The 20476-nt window shown below is 44.1% G+C and overlaps 2 protein-coding genes across 5 annotated transcripts; one reads left to right on the top strand and one right to left on the bottom strand.

Moving 5' to 3' along the window:
* Positions 1 to 270: 270 nt before the first annotated feature.
* On the bottom strand, positions 271 to 11167 carry usp5 (ubiquitin specific peptidase 5 (isopeptidase T)). 4 transcript variants are annotated; one of them, XM_076737219.1, is made up of 20 exons: positions 10837 to 11167; positions 10124 to 10252; positions 9943 to 10009; positions 9720 to 9847; positions 9265 to 9410; positions 8828 to 9012; positions 8185 to 8279; positions 7045 to 7238; positions 6689 to 6760; positions 5877 to 5964; positions 5610 to 5735; positions 5379 to 5532; positions 4894 to 5056; positions 4711 to 4799; positions 4405 to 4590; positions 3271 to 3414; positions 3032 to 3174; positions 2036 to 2186; positions 1808 to 1892; positions 271 to 1211 (listed from the first exon to the last, which is right to left on the bottom strand). In XM_076737219.1, exons 1-20 carry the CDS (start codon positions 10942 to 10944, stop codon positions 1118 to 1120), a joined length of 2547 nt encoding a protein of 848 aa, XP_076593334.1. In that variant the 5' UTR covers positions 10945 to 11167; the 3' UTR covers positions 271 to 1117. The 4 variants fall into 4 exon arrangements, with proteins under 4 accessions (XP_076593334.1, XP_076593336.1, XP_076593335.1 ...); XM_076737221.1 differs by having other exon boundaries at positions 4462 to 4590; positions 10837 to 11116; XM_076737220.1 differs by having other exon boundaries at positions 9943 to 10006; positions 10837 to 11105.
* Positions 11168 to 11549: 382 nt separating this feature from the next.
* Positions 11550 to 19965, top strand: p3h3 (prolyl 3-hydroxylase 3). Its single transcript, XM_076737729.1, has 16 exons — positions 11550 to 11975; positions 13032 to 13216; positions 13358 to 13516; positions 14302 to 14494; positions 14585 to 14716; positions 14864 to 15006; positions 15197 to 15286; positions 15364 to 15416; positions 15496 to 15575; positions 15662 to 15789; positions 15874 to 15969; positions 16154 to 16304; positions 16445 to 16562; positions 16750 to 16825; positions 16926 to 17066; positions 18304 to 19965. The coding sequence occupies exons 1-16, from the start codon at positions 11684 to 11686 to the stop codon at positions 18463 to 18465; spliced, it is 2199 nt and encodes a 732-aa protein (XP_076593844.1). The 5' UTR covers positions 11550 to 11683; the 3' UTR covers positions 18466 to 19965.
* Positions 19966 to 20476: the final 511 nt, after the last annotated feature.

Raw genomic sequence — 20476 nt, 5'->3', positions numbered from 1 at the left:
GGCCAATGCAAACCCCAGCGCTCTGTGGGTTTGCTCTCTGTGCCTGCGCTTTCTCGCAAACGAGGCCTGGGATTCTGAGCATGGTGCAGCTTTTACATGAAGCCGAGTCAAGTTCTGCACTTCAAAACACGAGTAACCTAAAGAATACGAGCATTAACCGCGTCAATCCAACCCATCACTTCATCATGTCAGAATCAGTGTGGAAAAACCAACCGGAGACGTGACGGTCAGCTGAAAACCAGCTCCACGGTGAAAAAGAAGAAGGCAGAATGACAGAAAGACAATTCTTTATTTGTCACAGCAGAAGTAACAAAGGATTTGTTTGCAAAATAAAAACAAAGTAAAATGAAAATCACCCAGGTATCACCCTCACCAAACTTCTAAGAAAAAACTCGGTGATTTGGTGTTTTGACTTTTTTTTTTATTTCCTTTTTTGTAACACACATTTGAACTGTTATTGTTTGATTTACTGACGTCTCCTCTCATCCCATTTTAACTTCACTGAAACAGGCAGAGGAGGAGTTAACACCAGGTTAAACCCGGCGACACCAACTTGCAACCGTCCAATAAAAGAAGAGGGGGCCGGAAGAGACATATTTGGATGGGGAGGGGCAGTGACTACCGATGGCAGTGGAAATCAATAGTCAGGACACAGATTAAAGGTGAAAGGTAAGCATACGTATTAATAAGGAGTGAATGAACTTAGAAACCACAGTCCCTGTCATGTTCTGGGGCCTGTTCCAGGAAGCAGGGTTTTTGGACGATCTGGATGTATTTGCTGAGTAAAACCTTGAACAGATGTGTTAACAGACTTCAGACGGCTCTCAGTTTTACTCAGCGGGGTCCAGGTGATCTGCTCCTCTGAGCGGGCCAGCGGTTTGTAATCAGTGGATCAAAAGAAAAATCCCTCCCCCAGCCCAAACACCATATCTGTACATCTGCACCGAATTATTTCACTGCGCATATATGCAATCTGAGAGATTTATTTACACTTTTGTCAGTTGTGAAGCGTGCCAGGACATTTGTAAGAGCTTGGTGGGGTGCGACTGTGAATGTCGTCTTGTGTGTTTGCGTCCACGTTTCTCCTCCTTCACCCCGAGTGCGACGCTCCTTTGTCTCAATCAGCCACTCTCCGATAGAAGTAGAGGTATCCCAGGTCTTTGGGAGGTTTCTCAGAAGCACACACCTTCTGATCGTTAAAGATGACCCACCTGCGGAACAGAGATCAATTAGTTCACAAAGAGCTCCGAGATAATAAACGATGTTGTGGAGTGCTGCACAATAGGGTGGCTTTTTAAACTAACAGGCGGTATTGGAAAAAAAAAAAATGTTAAACTGACACCAACAACATAACATTTGAATATAATGGTCTGGTTTTTGATCAGTTTTGGGTTATTTAAGCCCAGTGTTCAAAGAAGCATCCACCAGTACAAATCATTAATTCTGTTATCAAAATATAAAATAAATCTGTCATTTTCTTCCTAAGTGGACAGAAACTGCTTAAACCTCAGTTCTGACAGTACTCTGCACAGCGCCCACATTAGAAGCCTCCACTGTTCAGACCAGACCTGGAGTATGGTGCCCCCTGCTGAGGCACTGTCAAACCGGCTGCTCCATCACACCAGAATACACTTTTTAAAGACATTTAATGAATACATGAGCTCCTGATGAGAGAACAGAAAGTATTCAATTTGTGAGACCAAACTCTTTGAGCCTTGCGCTGCGTTTGAACGGTCGGTTCGGACTTTAAAATGAGGCTCTGAAACATCCGTTCAAGCTAGAAACACAAGTACAAAAACCCACTTACTGCTGATCCTTCTTGATGTGACAGACGTAGTGGCCGCACATCGTGCTCGTCCCCATGTGGCTGATGAACGCAAACAGCTCATACTCTGGATAAAGGAGAGAAACCAGGAGTTCAGTTATAATTAAGTTATGCTTCTGAACACATCTCTGCAGCTACTTTGTGAGGAGACGTTCTGAGGTGGTGATCGTTTTGAACGCCTCCTCCGTGATCGCTCTCCTTGGGACTCACTGCCTGGTCCGTCTCTGACGCGAGGCCCAGGCGGAGGGTCTCTGCCGCCCTCGCTCTCTGCGGCTGAGCGGCCACCTTCGGACACATCCATGGACTCCAGGTCATCCAGGTGGGAGAAGATCCAGTCCACTGCCCGGTCCAGGATATTACTCTGTGAAACACACACACACCAAGAGACATTATCAGAGAATATCAACATGGAGCTTTTGTCAAATATAAGCTTAAATACCTCAGGTGGTTTGTTCTAGTTTTGATATAGCATGATGTGGTAACTAATTTTTAATCAGTGTTGTGATACTTTAAAGCATTTAAAGTACTATTAAAGGTCACATCTCTAAAGGAGCCAAATGTCTGATGACGGCACACTAACATAACTGTGGACAGCATTAGTCGACAGAGTGGTTTCTGAGCACAAGGAAAGAAGAGAGAGAGCAGAGTCGTGCAGCTTAAGTGCTTCCTCTGACTCAACAGGAGACTGCTACTGTAGCTAATGATGGGACAAGAGCACGGAGAAAAGCTTTACTTCCCTTAATCGACTGGGTTGGAGGTTTGAGGGTCACCCAGACTGGTACATGCAGTTCTTTGCAAAGTGAACTTCACCCGTCAACAAATAAGTGCCAAAGCATTTTCTAAATGTGCACCCTGGTCTGCGACTTCCAAAAGCTTCCATGAATTACTGCACCTGAACGCTTTCTGTAGGTGTTTCAGTAAACGTTGTGCAGGGACTCTACAGCTACTCTCGCTCATCAGCGGTGTTTTTAACTCATTTCTGGCTCTTTCACTTGGACAAAAACTGTGGTAGCTCATGTAAATAATTTTGTCACGACCACAAAAATCCTGGAGACAGTCAGCAAAATCTGAGACGCCATAGAGCTTGGCTTAATGCAACTTTGAGTTAAATCCTGCTACTCATTTTTGTTGAGGTGTCAAGGACAGAACTGGTGGCACGTGGAATTACTAAATCTCCATCTCTGACTGGACAGAGTTCATTCTAACCGTGGCTCGAAGTGCTTTGGTTGCTTGGTCTCGGCTGAAGCCCATGGAGACGATGGTGGCCAGGTGCTCCTCAGAGAGGCTCTCTGTGGGTGTGGTCCCGGGGCCGGAGCTGCAGCCTGGCAACACAAGGGGGGCCGAGAAGTCTGCAGCCAATCAGAGAGAGGAGAGCATGTGAGTGAGAGCAGCGGTCAGACTGACCGATGATTTGCTTTCTGCTAAACTCCCACTGCTCTGCACACCTGGGTCATCCATATGGCTCATGATCCAATTCATGGCAGCATCGATTCCAGTGTTCCCAGTGTAGTACACCGCTTTCCTGCAGGCCTCCAGCGGGAATCCCATTTCACATAACTGGGACACAGTGGAGTCGTCCAGGACTGGAGCTGAGAGTGTGTTGAAAGGGAAGTTGAATGCCTTGGATGCACTTTGTGGAATGTGCTTTTCATACTGTCACTGTTGTACTTTCAGAGCAGAGAACAGCGTGTTCGCTTCTTTTAATACATTATCTTGAGATCGGATGTTAATTATTTTGTTATCTCGAGATGACAAAGCTTGTTTTATTGTGGGAACAGGTTAAATTATCTCATTATCTTTAGAAAACAAAAAGGCAGATTCCACAAGATAACAAGAAATGTAATTATCTCAAGAAAACAATTTGTTTTCTTGAGATCGTGGGATGATTACGGAGGACTCGACTCATTTGATCACAGCCGTCAAGATCACTCATAACTGTCAGGGAGGACTGATTTCAATGTTATCTTTAACAGAAAGACACAATGCAATTTCTGCCAGTGTTAGACCTTGACTGAAGTACAGCCTGATGTGATGACCAATAATGGGTAATCTGACATTTTCATCTTAAATCAGTCGCTACAGTTGTCAAAAGGCCATTTATGCACGCTGGCATCCAGATCTCTGATACACATTTTAAGTAATAAGAGGAGACGATCTTTTATCTTCTAGTGATAACCGGTTGATTATCTCATTATTTCAAGATAACAAAATAATCACACCACGATCTTGGGGTAAAGGAATAAAAAAAAAAAAAGTGAAGCACGGCTGTTCTCCACTTCTGTAAGTGAGCATTTTTTAACAAAAGTTTCCCAAAGAAATAGACAAAAGGCCAAATAATGAAAATAATTCAAAGAAACATCAACTTATATTCCCCAAACACACAACCATTATTGCTTCTTCAATGTAAAAATGCAACTCAAATCACCTCACATTATGCAAAAAGTAAACAAAAAATAAGGCAACGGAAGGACGCAAGGAAACAGAAAAGGCAGAAAGAAAGAAAAGGAGGAAACAAGGGGGGACAAAGAAGAGCGCCGCAGAGGACGAAGGAGAAGAGAGGAAGTGACAGACAGACTAACACAGCAGTGGGGAGTAGAGCGAGTCGTCCTCCTCGTTGCCATGGGAACCCAGGATACCTTTAACCTCCACATCTGGGGTCATGAGTGGGGGCGGGGCCACCTCTGGCAGAAGCTCCTCCCCTGGCTGCTGGCCGGTGGCACGGAGCGCACTCAGGTCCAGAGTATCAGGAACGTCGATGCTGACGTCTACGCGGGAGAAAAATAAATAAATAAATCACACAGACGTCAAAACGACTTTACCCATCCATCCACCACAGTCCAGATGTTTGTTTTCCAACACAAACATCTAACAATGTCTTTGCTCACCCAGCTTCTTGGGAACCCAGTCAAGGCCAAAGGTGAACTTCTTAATCTGGATGACCAGGTGGTCAGGGAAAGAGGCAAAGCGGGTCGTTCTGACAAATGAGACAAAAGCCAATATTAATAAACCCATCTTCGGATTTGTTTCAACCTATCGCTTCCAGTGTGTGTGGCCGCCTCTGTTCATACTTGGTAGCAGTAGTCTTGGTCTGCACAGCTGAGCTCCAGAAGTCTGTGAGGATCTCCGGTTCACTGAGGGCAGCCATGCAAGCTGTGAAGGGGATTTGTGCACGCACTGTAGGGGCTGATGAGTCCCCCTCCTCACGCCGGCGTTCCGCCTCCTGAAGCTCCTCTGCGAGAGAAACACGGTTGAAAAACAATTTGTACACCCCACTGTGTTCGAGACATCAAACCAGGGAAACATCTTTAGGATTTAAAAAAATAAAAAAGGTCATGTTAGAGCCCTCATCCAACCACTTTAAAGCAGCACCCAGTTTACGTATCATGAGGAGTAATGTAAAAAGTTGTATAATGTCTTCTGTGACTCAGAGTTTTCTCTGTAAGTAAGAGAAAATAACTTTAATCATATCTACTTCTATGGCCTCTGTATCGTCCTACGCTCTACAGTGAGCACAGCTCATGCCGCTGCCCATGTGTAGACTTCATCATCTCACCTGTGTTGGTAGCCTGGTCCATTGGCACAGGCAGCTGGACGATGTAATCCACCCGCTGTGTGTACTTGGCTTTCTGTGATTGCTGACACACAATCCTCTCCTCCACCAGGAACCTGAAGGCTTCAGATGGGTTGGACCCAGAACGACAGTTCCTCTGTGGGTGAAAGAAATAATAATATAAGACAACACCGGAGGGGCAAAACGAGAAGCCGAGTTAGAGTGTTATTTTACCTCCACCATGTTTATGAAGTGCAATAAAAACTCCTGAGCGTCCTGTTGCCGATTGGTGGAGAACTCTGGGTGGCCCCGTCCAACAAGTGCTTTGAACATTCGTGGTGCTATGCCGATTTGGTCTCCCTGCAAACAAGCAGTTTGATTTGTCAGTGGTGAGGGCCAACGTTAGGAGGACCACATTCTCACTTATTTCTGAGAGTAAATCCCACGTGTGCCATGAATATCTGACTTGTAAATCCACCGTGACTAATTGTTTCTTCTTACCCTGGGTTCAGATGCACCATTTTCATCTCCAGGGTCTGGTGCTGGTTTGGAATACTCTCCTGACAACAGACCATACCCGAGCTTGGCTCTGTGGTAAACAAACAAAGCTGACATCACTGCACATCCAACAATATAGCAGAGTCTCACACAGGAGGAGGATTTGGATATAGGCCTAGATGTATTTTTGGTGCTCAAATAACATGGTGGAATGTCTAATCAGGAAGAAGACTTTCTCATATCTGGTGGGAATAAAGAAAATTTTGCACAGCAACAAAATTAGATATTATTCAGAATTAGGCCACATACTCTGAAACATAACAGCATAGTGTAAAATAAGATCGTCATCTTATATCTGATGGAATGAGTGACAACTCAACAATAAAAAGTGTCAAGACCATATCAGAGTAAGGTTTCCCTTCTGTGTTCACAACTGCAGGCTCTGTCAGTTTGGATGAGACACAGTAGAAGCAAAGTTATTTTTTTCCTGCAATGACATAGAGCTGAAATGACACGACGCCAGGTGTCAATATAGGTCTGCCTAAACCCTGCTGATATCAATGGAGCATTTCGATTCAGGGGGATAACCCACATTAAAAATAAAAATCACATTTAAATATGGAGCTGCCAGGAAAGGAGTCCGTAATCGGCTTTGTGGCTGACAGCTGGCACGCCGTGAGTATTGCTCGTGTATTTATGTGCATTTTCATTTTCAAGACAAAATGGGAAAAGGGCAGGAAGTGCGTTAAATGCATCTGATGGTAATACAAGATCTCGTCATAGGAAACAAGCAGACAACGAGAGAGGACACTCACACTTGGGTTTTGAAGTCCTGGGTGGGGTCGCTCGGAGCGTCATCAATGATCTTGTCAATGTTAGACACATACCTGGAAGGCATGAATAAAAGGACATGAAACAGATTCTTTATATTCAGTGTCTTACTGTTAATACTGGACAGTGTGAAAATGATCATTTTTTTAGAGGAATATCAAGAAATCAGAAGTAATCAATTTCACTTTTACTGCTGTAATAATCAACTAAACAACATTTTCATTGGAGTCTGTCATAAGGCTTAATATTGTCTCTCATCACAGGAAGTGATGCGGTCAACATAACAACTGACAGGAACCAGAAGGAGGGTGGGGGCGATGAGTAAAAAGAGGGTACTGACTTGCTCTGGAAGTCTGGAACAGTGAAGAGCACTTGCATGACAGAGTTGAGGTAGCAGCTGTTGCCCAAGTTCTTCATGCCCGTCAAGCCGGGGCCAAACAGTGGCCGTAGGGTGGTCCCAGACTCCTGGATCACCTCCCACTCCCCCACACGCTGGTTCACAGCAATCTCCAGCTCTGTCATGGTCCGCTCAGTCTGAGAGCACAAAAGTCAAAGGCATAAGAAAACAAAGGAAAGCAAATAAAATGATAAGCTGTAACCTTCATTAAGTGTATAAAAACATGTTTAGAAAACGATGAGTAAAATTAACCAATACGAGTATTAATGACAGCAGGCAGATGAGGAAGAAACTGTAAAACACATCATTACAGCACTAAGTGGTGCACTTTGTCTTCTGCTCCGCTATAGCACAACTCCTCCACCCCCTGTCTGTGCAACATCATTATGTGTATGCAGCAATACATTAGCAAGACAAGAAACAACATTACAGTACGCACTGAGAGGTAGAGAGCTTAGGCAATTGTGTAGTCTGCAGTCTGCATGAGAGGAGAAGCAGGTGGCAAAGAAATTAATGGCAACAGGGAATCAGTGGAAACAGTTGTGGAGTAAAATATCTGGAACTGGGGACAGTAGGTGGATATAATAATGGGTATGTTGTGAAAGTAAGAGCACACAGGGAGAGATGCTACTGCATTGTTATAGTCAATACGTAATAATGCTTTAATACTGTTCTATAAACATATACAGAAGGAATAGTTAACAGTGTGCTGACAAGAAAATAAACTAAGATGGAGAACCAGACAGAAAAGTTGTCCAGTCATTCAATGATGTGAATTTTCTGTGGTATTAGATCTTTAAGTGTTATTGGCTCTCTAACACTGCAGCTGAATTTTTGACCATGTGATCCATTGCTACTCTATGAGGCAGAGCAAACCATAACTGTCTGGATGTCTTCCAACAGGAAAAAAAAAATCCAATATCTCTGACTACATTTGTAAGACTTCAGTCATAAAGCAGAGGGCTGAGCACTACTCCGATGTTGAACCACTGGGAAAATGGAATTACAATTGTCAATGAGAGAAAAATAAAACGCAATAAAATAGTCTGTTTCCACTAAAAGCAGCAGAAAGGCAGAACTTGCCTTCTCCATGGTCATCATGTCAATGCCAAAGTGAGCGAGGTGCTCTGGTAACTTGGAATCCAGGACCATGTCATCCTCTTCATAGGAATACACATCTAGACATACAAAACAGTGGCAAGTAATGAGCCTCATTAAATGCACATACTGTATATTGTCCAACAGAGGTCAACCACAGCCTATGGATCATGCCTTCAGTCTATAAAATCCAAGCCAAATCCCATTTCATTCTCATTTTTAGCAGTCAAAAGTAATGTCAAGGTGATTTTACATGTATCATTAAGATGAAAAATGATACCAAATGAAAGATCTCAAGTAACCTTAATCATGGTTTGGGGTGATTGTTTATGTCTGTAAGATATGTGTAGATAAATGTAAGATAGATGAGAAGGAGATTTTAGCATGACAGCTAATGTTGGCTGTTGTTCAAAGTCTGTGTTTGTGTTGTGTAGCAGGCTGCTGTCTGTCTGTCTGTCTGTTCGTGTTACCTTCTGACATTATTGCTTCATCTAAACATGCCTTAAATGACACAGTTAGATTGGTTCTATGAAAACAAGTTCTGCACCTACATAGTCAAAAATGCACTTTAATTTAGGTTAAACTTCAACATTTTTACCACAGAAAATGCCTTGTGCCATCTGCTCACCTGCTCCATCAGGAGTGATGGTACCGAGTTTGACAGCAAGTGGGTACCCTGTTTCCTGGAAATGGAGGAGGGCGTGGTTGTTGCCCCCGGAACCGTCAAAATACCTGCGACCACACAGCACTTTTCCGTCTGTCAGGTTCATCCAAAGATTCTCCTGGAGGTCACACACCTCACACCGCCAGCCGCTGGGATGCAGAAAAAATACAACGCCATGAATGATGTAATAACGGATTCTAAATGCAAAAGCAACATTGCCTGGACATTTTCTTCACTGATACCTCCACAAGGTTTTGTAGTGCGTAAAGTCAGCTACCGCATTTGCAATTTTGCATGTTTTTTCTTCAATTTACTGCAGAATGTAAGAGAAGCTTTGTTTATAAAGTCTCTAATCTATGAGGAACTGCACAGTAACGAACAGCTGTGACCTAATGTCTCACCTGGGAGGGATCTTGACTCCGTTGTCAAGTTGTTTAAGGTCAGCGGCACGCCTTGACTCCTGTCGCACCTCTCCATCCCACTGCTGAACTTGTAAGGTGTGAGACACTGAGTCGGCTGCCATGATACCCGTCATTGACAAAGACACCTTGGGGAACGGCAAATGAGTCGAGAGGAACAAATTACACCTGACAAACAGCTCACTGAGATACTGAGAGAAACACTTTATTATCCACATGTCCCTGTGTGCACGTGCCCCAATGTTCTAGTACTAAAGGATACATGAACAATATATGAAATGAAGAATAACTTGTCAAAGATGCCTGAAGACTGCGTATGTTTGCAGCAAGCCTTTGTACTAATGAAAACAATCACTACATTTTAAACTACTTTTTACATTATGACAATGTGAGTGAATAATAACATTTCCTTTGACAGAAAACACAAAAGATCTCACCCGTTCTCTCACAACATCAGGCATGGTGGCAAGGTCTTCTGATGTCACTTCCTGTCTGTCAGGTAAAATGACCACCTTCACATCCTCTTCGTACTGCTCCTGCTCCACATCAAAACCGCCTTCAATCCCTGGACAGACCAGAAACAAGAAGAGAGGTACACACAGGTCAGGCTAAAAATAGGACACCTGTATAATCTGGGTTTGTACTGTTTCATGCTCTCACCTATAGCCAACCTGGTGGGCTTTTTCTTGGGTGGGTGTCCAGATCCAGAGTTATTGTCGTCTTCCTTCTTTGACAATAGCAGAGGATATCAGAGAGTGTTGAAATTAGTTCACTTGTCATGGACAAAGGTGCTGACAGTGTCATATGGAAAATACTTCATAAAGTAGAATGATGTGCCCACCTTAGCCTTGCGAGTCCGGGTGATGTGGAAGTAAGCCCTCTGACCAGTCCGAGCATGGTGCCTGTCCACATACTGACTGCCAAAACCCAGGAAACTGTTCATGCACACATACAGGCCTCCTTCACTCTCCTGTAAAGAAGACACAGTCAGTGTTTAATGTTACCACCTGTTCTTATCTCTCTCCATCCTGACACAGTAGTGACAAGTTTAAGTCGGTGGTAATTATGGGTGTCTTAACCATGTCTCGTTATCAGTTACCATGATTTAGCCAACTAGCTCTCCAGACAGCTTGCTAACGCTTGCAATTCAGCTCAACACCGGTTTAATGCTCTCTGTCGGGGAAAACTTCAAAGTTAGAACTGAGATATTGTGAGTTAAGTTACGTTAAAAAGCATCAACAGTCACAACCACTGTTGTGATCACAAAACGACTAACGGCAAGCTAGCTTGCTAGCTTGTTTGACAGTATACCCAATTACACTAACACAGCTAGCTAACAAGCTAGAGTTTCCATTACAGTGCATTATTAGCTTAGCTTGACGCTAGCTTGCTAGTTAGTTGAAACAGGAAAATGTAGGAAGCCAGTGCATCAAAATAGGGCAGCAGTGACAAAGCGTTACAACAGACAAAACAAGAGAGAGTGAAACAGAATGAGAAATGAAACAACACTGTCTGTTGGCTGACGTTTTTATGTGTAAAGGGAAGATGGCTCACCGGCGAGGAAAATGACAAGGCGCATTCGTCTTTGTGGACACGGTCCCCGGGCTTCGGAACCCGAATTGTGGACAAAACCGACATCAAAACCTCACCAACATCCGCCATGACAAGCTAGCTAGTTCTGCCTTTCAGTGGGACACTTGCTCTTCTGAGTTTGGACACCCAGCCTCTTGATTCCCCGGCTCGGAAGAGTGTCCGTTGTCTAGCCCGTCTTCTGCTGTCTGTGTTTGGCTGAATGAATCATGAGCCGTTGCCTTGTATTGAGTGAAGGCCGAACGAACTCAGTTGCCCGCACGCCGATGGGCTGCGGCTCGTTACCGTAATGTGTAAAAATCGTAATTTTGCAATGCAGAGAATATATATTCGCACCGCATCTACCGAAGCTAAGTTACTGCTTAAAATCATGTCTGCGTGTGGTGATTAACTGTGAAGCTGTAAGCAGTGATTTGCGTGTCCACCACTCAACTGATAATGATTCATTTGCGTTCAGGATGTGGTATTTGTATATTTACGGTAATGTCCGTCGAACTCAATCAATGGCTTCCTCTAGTGGCTTCACCGTGGTACTGCAAGTTGACTTGCTGAGTAATAATCTGATAAAACACATCGCGTTAATTAGCTCAGAGCAAGTCAATAAGTTACATTTACATTTGTTCAAACAAGCGAAATTACCAGTCAGTCGGGGGCGTTAACAGGCAGCAGAAGTTAAAACACCATGTGAAACGACAGCTCCTACTTTCCTCAAACGAGGGGAAACTTTCCTCCTCCGTTCCCGAAATGTTTCCATAGTCCCTCCTCTTCTCCCAACTCTCCCGTCTCCTCCGCAGGATTTGTTTCTCGGACCATGGCGCTGCACTCTGCTTATTTCACTGTATACGTGGCGTTTCATGTTGTTATCGTCGCATTATTTCACTTTACCTCAGCAACCCCGGGTGGCAGCTCCAGTGTTTTGTCCCTTCTGCAGCCATATGATTTTTTGTATTACAGTGGAGTACGAGCGTATTTTGGCGACGAGTGGGGAAAGGCTGCGGAGCTGCTGGAGAAATCCATCGTGACCAAGGACTCGCTGTTCAGAGTCCGCAGACAGTGTCATGATGACTGTGTGGCAGCAGGGAGAGAGGCTCTCGACAAACTGGGTAAATGATCACATATCAAATATTGTGTGTTTTGAGATGCAGTGTAGAGATCTGGTGTTCTTACATGCAGTCAGTGGCATGCCAAATGTATTATTATGGTGGTGTTCATCTTTGATTTATCAGCAATTCCTTGATCCATATTAACAATGAATGAATTAAAGTCACACTGACGACACAACAGCTTATACACAGTCTGTAACATGTGAATTCAAAGTAATGCTTCACGTCCACCACCTCGGTTCAGCCCATGCATGTGGTGCCCAACCTCTCTGCCTTGAAATGAAGTCATGTTTACTTGTGACCCCTTATATTATGGCTTTAAGTGTGTGCACCAGCTGTCCAGCACAGCACAGTTAAGAAGAATTTTTAGAGGCCTAAAGTCAAAGGTGAAACTAATCAGTGTTTACCAAGAAAAGGACAAAGATTAAGCATAATTTTGTGTCACAGAAAAATTGTATTTTCATTTTAATCCCCTTTGTATTGTGACCCGTCTCATTTGTCTTAGGACCCTTGGGGGGCCTCTACACCAATTTGGGAACCACTGACTTATGCAATGGATGCATTTATTAAAATATTCACGAATTTGTGCAAAACGAATTTAAACATTTTTGCCTTAAGTTATCACATTTAGCTTTTATTGTTGTTTTAATGGCTGATTTACCACATGGCTAAGGGGCAACAGTCGAAAATGAGCCTTTTCACTGACAGTGGCACATTTACAGAGACCTTGTTCAATATCCATTGTTCCTAAATAAATGAGCTTCTTTCCTTCACTCTGTACTAGCAGCAGGCCTAGCATTTAACCAAACAAAGCGCTTTGGATCCAAGATGATTACTGGTGGGAGTCAAGATTACTGTGAAGTCACTGGCGGCCTCTAAACTCTTCTTATGCATGCATAGCACAGAACAAACAGAAGAGGCTTCATATGCTCCAAATGTTCACAATGAACAAACAGTGTTTATTATTTAGACATGATTATCTTTTGTGCGAATGATGGACAACGTCTGATTGTGTATTTCACTCCGAACAATGATTCTTGTTTTGTGTGTTGTCAGACTCTGAGAAGGGGAGTCTGTGGGACCTCTGGGCCTTGGATTGGGTGCAGCAGAAGGCTGAATGTTTGAGGTTCTGTATTGGACGCTCTGTCACACCTGCAGGACAGCTTCCTGTTTCTACTGACATAGAGTATGAATTCGGCAGCCGCAACCCCTATAACTTTCTGCAGGTCACATACTACAAGGTAAGCTATTCTTCAGGAAGCTATAAACATCTATGACGTCCTAATTACTGTGAATTACTCAGCTTAATCACTGCTGATAGTCTTACATATTGCACTCTTGTCCGTCTGTGATGTTCACACCCTCCTCTTCCTGTGCATCAGCTGGAGAAGTTGCAGAAGGCGGCATCAGCAGCTCATACCTACTTTGTGGCCAACCCCAGTCACCTGGAGATGAGGAACAACATTGAGAAGTACAGACGGATGGAGGGAGTGACTGAGGAGGCCTTCCAGGACAGAGAGATTGAGAATGAGAAGCACTGGGTGAGGAGGGACGCATGATGTCTTAGAGGGGAATGGAGGTTGTAAGGAGGTATTTTGTACATTGACTGCTGCAATGGGTAAATTTCCATACCAAGAAATCATATAGTATAATGTTTTTAGGGCGGTGTGATATGACAGTATATATCGTGTGATGACAGAAAAACGTCCCTCGTTTCATATTATGCTCTGGCAGTTAGTCCATATTTTTCGTCATTTGGACGATGCTTGGCGTTCTTCCTCACAGCACGAATGCAGGCAGGAAATTTGCATGAAAGCAACACAAACAAATATGGAGGAAGGTAAACTTAACGCAGAGCAAGGTAATTCTGAACAGGAGAGAGACTCCAGCCAATCAATGCGGTTGCTGAATTTACTGAGAATGTGCTATATCGTGATTTGTATCGTTGTCTGGATGTGAAATGAACTGTAATAATATTAATGCTAATAGGAAGACAGAGACAAAGTATATGATAGTAGGGACTCTAGCCTTCCATAGACAAACTATTTGTTCACTACTTTTAATATTTTGTCATGGCCTGAGGGGCTGAATTCCTCTCTCACACCTTCACTTTCTCTTATCCATACCTGGTTTTACTCATTAAAGACCTCTGCCTGAACAAATTATTTTGTCTATTCAGACACACTTGTTGAAACACGATTAGGCATGTCTGAAAATCGGCTTGATGGCCCATATAATGGCACTCATCTCTTAAAATGTGTCCACAATGAGCAGAACAATTCCAGTTTAGCAGCGTGTTCTTCTATTTCTTCTTCGTCAAACCCAGGTCCTGCATGATTCTGCGGTTCAGTATGAGGCCTCCTCTGACTGGGTGCAAGTAGCAGAGAAATGGAAAGCGTGTGTGAATGAAACGCTTCGGCAGACAGATGAGTGCAGGGTGCAGTGTGAGGTGGCGTCCCAGCGGCTGCCCGAGGACAGGGGAGTGGACAGCGTTGACGGCGTCTTCGAGAAGGCTGCAGGTAAAAAAAGAAAAGCAAAGGCTGAAGCTTGACTTTTCTGCAGACATACAACAGGGAGTAGCTGTCACTACATCTCTTTTTTCTGTGTAGCTCTTTCCCTCTCCCTGCTTGCATGTCGGCAGTCCTGTGTGACTCAGGTAGCCACAAGACCGGGAAGGATTTCTGCTCAGGAGGACTTCCTGCCCTCACAGCTGGAGCATCTGCATATTGCACAGTTTAAAGGTCAGAGTTCGGAGGTCAAACTGGAGATTATTCCTATTATATATTCAGTGTTATGATGCAGTGTGGTGTGTATCTTCCTCTGACTTTTCTTTACCTCATTCACTTTGAACCCACCTCTTCTTATATTGCATCCCTGCTCCTCCACAGCTGGTGATATCAGTGGAGCAGTGCAGACTCTTCGCTCTCTTCTGCTGTTTTATCCCTCTGACAAGGACTCCTTAGACAACCTGCAGCTCTACTCTGAGACACTAGGAGGAGACACAGAGTCGCAGGGCACGCAGCCTTCTCAGGTACCACTTAATGGTCATTACACTAAAACCATGACTGTGGTTGTAATAATGTAATGTTCCCTTCATGTTTTTACTTAAATATAAATAAAATGTGAGGAATTACTGTCTGTTCATTTCAGATGGCAAATTTCTGTTTCTTTTCTTGCTTTCGCTCATGCTGACTGCATGTTTGCATGTCTTTGCCATACAGGAGATTGCCAGATACGTCAGTCGCTCTCTGCAGGAGAAGAAGCTACTGTATTTTGGCATGGAGAACCTTGACTTCACTTTCATCGACCCAGTAAGTGCAGTGGCAAATATACGATATTTTGATCCACAAAACTGTCTTCACAAAGTCAACGATTGCTCTTCGTTTAGGATCTGTGGACCCCGGAAGATGTTGTGCCTGAGTCGCTGAGGGATGTCTGGAGGTGGGAAAGACGTTCGGCGTCAAGATTTGGTAAAAATTAATGTGAAGTCAACTCAGGTTTGTCTGTGTTTCCCGTTCAGAGCTGAAAAAGAGAAAATGAATGAGAAAATGAAGGAGGGAGAGCAGCAGGAGGAAGTGGACGACAGTGGATTTTTTGCAGGTAAGATCGCCGTCTTGTTTCAGTCTGTGGTGGTTAAGAATTTACCAGTTTCCTCTCTCAGCCTGTCTTATTTGTCCCCTCCCCAGGTGGGTCGGTGCCTCAGGTGGGCGTGACCATCACCATGGACGACAACCTTCTGAACGGGACCAATCGCGTAGTGCTCGACGGAGTCATGACTGAGAAGGAGTGTGGCAGAATAATGCGCTTAGCAGCAGTACGTTCATATTGTCCAAGAGTCAGGCCTTCTCAGATAGAAACAGCAGCACGCTCACCCGCCATTTCATCTCATCTCTGATAGGCCGCAGCATCTGCTGGAGACGGTTACAGGGGACGGCGGTCTCCGCACACGCCTCATGAGACGTTTGAAGGCCTGACTGTCCTCAGGGCTGTGAAGGTGTGTGAACAGGAGATGATGGGAGCAGAAAAATAACCTGCGCTCAGAATTAATTAACTGCATGCGAATTAATCAAAGAGCCGAGCATCAGCTTATCTCGGTGAGCAGTGGGGATCTCGTGCTTGAACATAATTAATGAAGTTGGGGTTTGTTTGTTTTTACTTAAGCTGAACTTCTTTTGCAGTTGGCTCAGGATGGCCTGGTGAACCAATCAGATGCCAGGCTGTTACACGAGCTGGGAGAGAGAGTGAGAGTCCTGCTGCACTCCTACTTCAGGAGCCCCTCTGGACTCTTCGTTTCTTTCACACACCTGGTCTGCCGCAGCGCCGTCGCAGGTAATGCCATCGTTATCCATTTCACTCTCAGAGCTGATCTCTGCAGGAGCTACAGCTACAGGGTTTCCCAGTGTTCTGCCTTTTATGCTGTGAACTTAAAGATGTTCTTTTGGGAAGTAAAATTGTTCCTCTGCCCTTAGGTGACCAGAAGGGCAGGCTGGACCTGTCTCACCCCGTCCACGTTGACAACTGCCTCCTTGAGCCGGAGACCAAGCAGTGCTGGAGAGAGCCACCGGCATTCATACACAGAGACCTCAGGTACGCAAAAACAAGCAGTGAGGCAAAGAGCAGGGAAAAAGCCAACAGCCAAAAAGAGAGGTCGTATATATGTAAAACTATGCCAATGTATTTGTTTCAGTAGAGGCATTGAGACTTTAGATTAATTCACAGCTTAACTGGCATAGACATTAATGGTTGTTTTAATGGTTTTTTTTTTCTCTCACAGTGCCATTCTCTACCTGAACGACAACTTTGATGGAGGGGAGTTGTTCTTCACTAACAGGGACGCCAAGACAGTAACAGTAAGTCACTTTTCAACCATAAGTCGCTTCAGTTAGTGATGGTTTTAAACCCGCTTTGTTGGACCTTGTGGCCTCTCCCCCTCCTTCTCCTCGTCTCCAGGCTCGAGTAAAACCCAGCTGCGGTCGACTGGTGGGTTTCTCCTCCGGTCCGGTAAATCCACATGGAGTCACTGCAGTGACCAGAGGCCGGCGGTGCGCGCTGGCCCTCTGGTTCACGAAGGAGAAGTTCTACAGGGACATGGTGAGCATTATGACGACAACACGCAGAGCTGACCTCCTCCTCAGGTCGGACCTGCCTCCTGCAGTCATGTTGTTGGCGTTATGACAACGGTGTTGGGTAACAAGGCCAGCTGCAGCGTAATGCAAATCTGGTGGTTGTTTTAGTGTTTTGGCATTCACAATGTCCGCTCTGTGATCATATCATGGAAGTTTCCTTAACGTTAATCATATATCTGCGTGGGAAGAGGTGAATCATTCAGAAGCCGAGTAAGTTTGTCAATCAAGGATGTTAAAGAATCATAGAACACCGTTTCCAAAAAAGTTGGGACCCTGCATGAAACATAAAACAAAACATAGCTTGCTGATCCTTTTTGACATGTGCTCATTTGAGAACAGTGCAAATGTTTGACCTCATCAATCACTGATTTTTGTAAATATCTGCTTATTCTGGATTTGATGGCAGCAACACGTTTCAAACAAGTTAGGACAGGAGCAACAAAAGACTGGGAAAGTTGTTTAATGCTCCAAGAACACCTGTTTTAAAGCAGGTTAATTGGTTACAGGTGAGAGTATCCTGATTGGGTATGAAAGGGGCATCCTGGAAAGGACTGAGTCGGATTGGAGTAAAAACTGTAAAAATAACAAAAATACCAGGAGCTCACCTAAAGAGCAGCTATTTATTAGTTAAGCCAAAAATGAATCTTGAAATAGTTTCAGTAACTTACCCACTTTAGCATCATGCAGTCAGTGCAGCTTTTAAAAGGAGAATATCGCGTTCTTAAAAATGAAAAGTTGAATTCACAAGCAATAAAACAGCCATGCTTAGTTCAGTGGAGGTTTTTCTGCCACAGCCTTATGTGGTCTGGTGTGATCCGTAGCTCATGGTGGCTAATGTTAGCTAAGTTTAGGCAGATAGTACTTAATAACTGACATTATTGAGTCAGTTTGTTGACTTTATTCATCTTCTCTACCTGTGCTACATTTACCTTACATTTTAATATTGACCGTTATCCCACAGTTTTCAGTAAAAGCTACATAATCTCACTTTATCAGGAAAGAGAGCCACTTTGTTGGCAGAGCCTCCTCACTAATATCCCACACAGGGAAAAAATAACTGGTGTTGGAATAATTGCACCGATAGCACAACAATATAAATTAAGGCTACTCTTAGATATAATCAGTCACTTCCAAATATCAACTTTCTTTCAATGAATCAATATCTTTTGTGTCATTGCTGTGCTTTTGTTTCTCTCCCTCAGGAGCGAGAGGAGGCCGAGGCCTTGTGGGCTGCAGACGGACAGAGCGTGGTGAAAAAGGACGGAGAGGTGACAGAGGGCGCCGCCCGCAACGCTCGGAGCCAAGCGCCGAAGGAGAGGAGCAGAGGGAGAGGCCGGGTGACGGGGGGCAGAGATGAGCTGTGAGAGCCTGAACAGCGCTGACAGACTGAACCGGCCAAACTGGATCCCAGTCTCATCTGCCTCCATTCAGTCCCATAACAGGACCATCACACCAACCACGGACATGTTTTGTTTTTTCAGCTTTTATCTGCACATTCACTCGTCATCTCGCTGCCTTTCCATGTAAAGCTGCTTACATGCTGTGTTTGTACTGTATATGATGAAGGTAAGTAAGGGAAACACTGTCCAATCTGTGCTGTACTGGCGGATTTCACTTCTTTAAAAATGAAGAGATTAAAAGCGGAAATAAATGTGGACTCTTAAACCAATGTCGCATGAGTGCTCCATACCATATCGACACAAGTGAGGGAGTATGAGAGCATTAGAGACAAAGAGAGGACAAAAAGGGGCAGAAAAGTTAGAGCAAGGCTGTGTAATCTATTAAGTGATTGCCTCACACCCTCTGTGGCCGCCTGGTGATTAAAAATAGAGGGTTAATACTTTCTCAGTCTGTTTCTGTCTGTTAAGAGTAGAAGCATGTGATAAGATATGCGATTAAACAGCAGCAGCACAGCAGCAGGAAACCGTAAAAGTAGTTACATTAGAGAGTACATCAGAAACTACAGTTTGAGGCAGTAAGGAGGAGAGGAGGGAACAGAGAGAGAGGTGCACAGGGGGGAAAAAAGGATAGAAATAGAGAGATTACTGTTAATCCCTCATAAATGAGTGCATTTGTTTATGAAGCTTAAAAAATCTCCCATTTAGAATATGGAATAGTAATCCAGCGAGAGATCATTTAATCATTCACGTCCAGTGGAGTGACACTCGACCACCCACTTCCATCTTATCCTTCCCATTAAAACCAGTGCCTCCTTTCAGCCCCCCTCCCCTGCTTTGGTCTAGTGCATTAGGGAGCGAATCAAGTACTGTTTATGGCCCATATTAACACTCTCACTCCCCCCTGTGTTATAATCCCCCCGCCGCTGGAGAATTGGGTCGGCAGGCACGTTTAATGGAGCCTTGGTTTTAACCTTTTCCCTCCCTCACACGCTGAAGCCGTGCAGTACCCTAAAAGTCTGCATTAATCTTCGCTTTAGTAGGTGTCACGTCTACATAATGCATCTTAGATATCCTCGCACTAAGCGCCCCGGCTGTCTACTGCTCCAATTACACGCTTGGCAGAAAAGCATGAAATTTACAGCTGTATGATGTCATCCTCCCACATTTTATATGATTAGCAGAAATTATGTAAGGCCCAACAGTGTAGTTATAAAACTGAAATCACAGCATCCTGCTGTCATTAGAACTGAGTGCTGTGTGTAGTGCGTAGTTGACGTGATCACTCATCACCTATTGCACTTCCACGCATTAATTATCCAACTATTTATGGCCCAAACAACTCATCGGGCATCTGCTGATGATCCCTGGCCTTCCTGTGTGATGCTTTACATCACATTTAGGTGTAATCATGACAGGAGATTCGATCGGAGGATCAACATTTGTGCGTTCATCCAACATTCGTGTCACAGTAGTTGTTTGTGACAGACTGATATGTCATTTAACCCGGTCACCCCACCCTTCTCCACCGACTTACCCCATTTATTCAAAACGAGGTTAAAGGTTCAGAGACCCTTGTTGGGCTTTATAGACTGAAAAAACAGACAAAAAACTCTCCTGATAATGACTTTAAAAATACCAGATGAACTAAAGCAATGCTAGTTATCTAAGCTACAAATAGTAAAATAAGTAATAAGTAAAAGATTTTATACTAGGGATAATGCAAGATCAAGACATCATTGTTCTAACCCAAAATAACACTCTCTGTCTGTCTCTTTATCCTGGCCAGCGCCTGTTCGCCTGCTAACAAATCCTTTTTTTTTTTTTTCATGGTTTTGGTTTTCTCTCAGTTTCATGCTCCATCTCACAGCACGCAGTGCACCAACTCCATCTCCCAAATCCAGGGTCAGCTCAGCCGGCTCAGTCAGTCTGCTTCTGTCGTCACTGTGCTTGAGTGAGCAAAGGTCAACACTTTTAA

This window comes from Chaetodon auriga, chromosome 8, assembly GCF_051107435.1.
Source record: "Chaetodon auriga isolate fChaAug3 chromosome 8, fChaAug3.hap1, whole genome shotgun sequence".
NCBI classification, from domain to species: domain Eukaryota; kingdom Metazoa; phylum Chordata; class Actinopteri; order Chaetodontiformes; family Chaetodontidae; genus Chaetodon; species Chaetodon auriga.
This window is presented reverse-complemented; position numbering and strand designations above follow the sequence as displayed.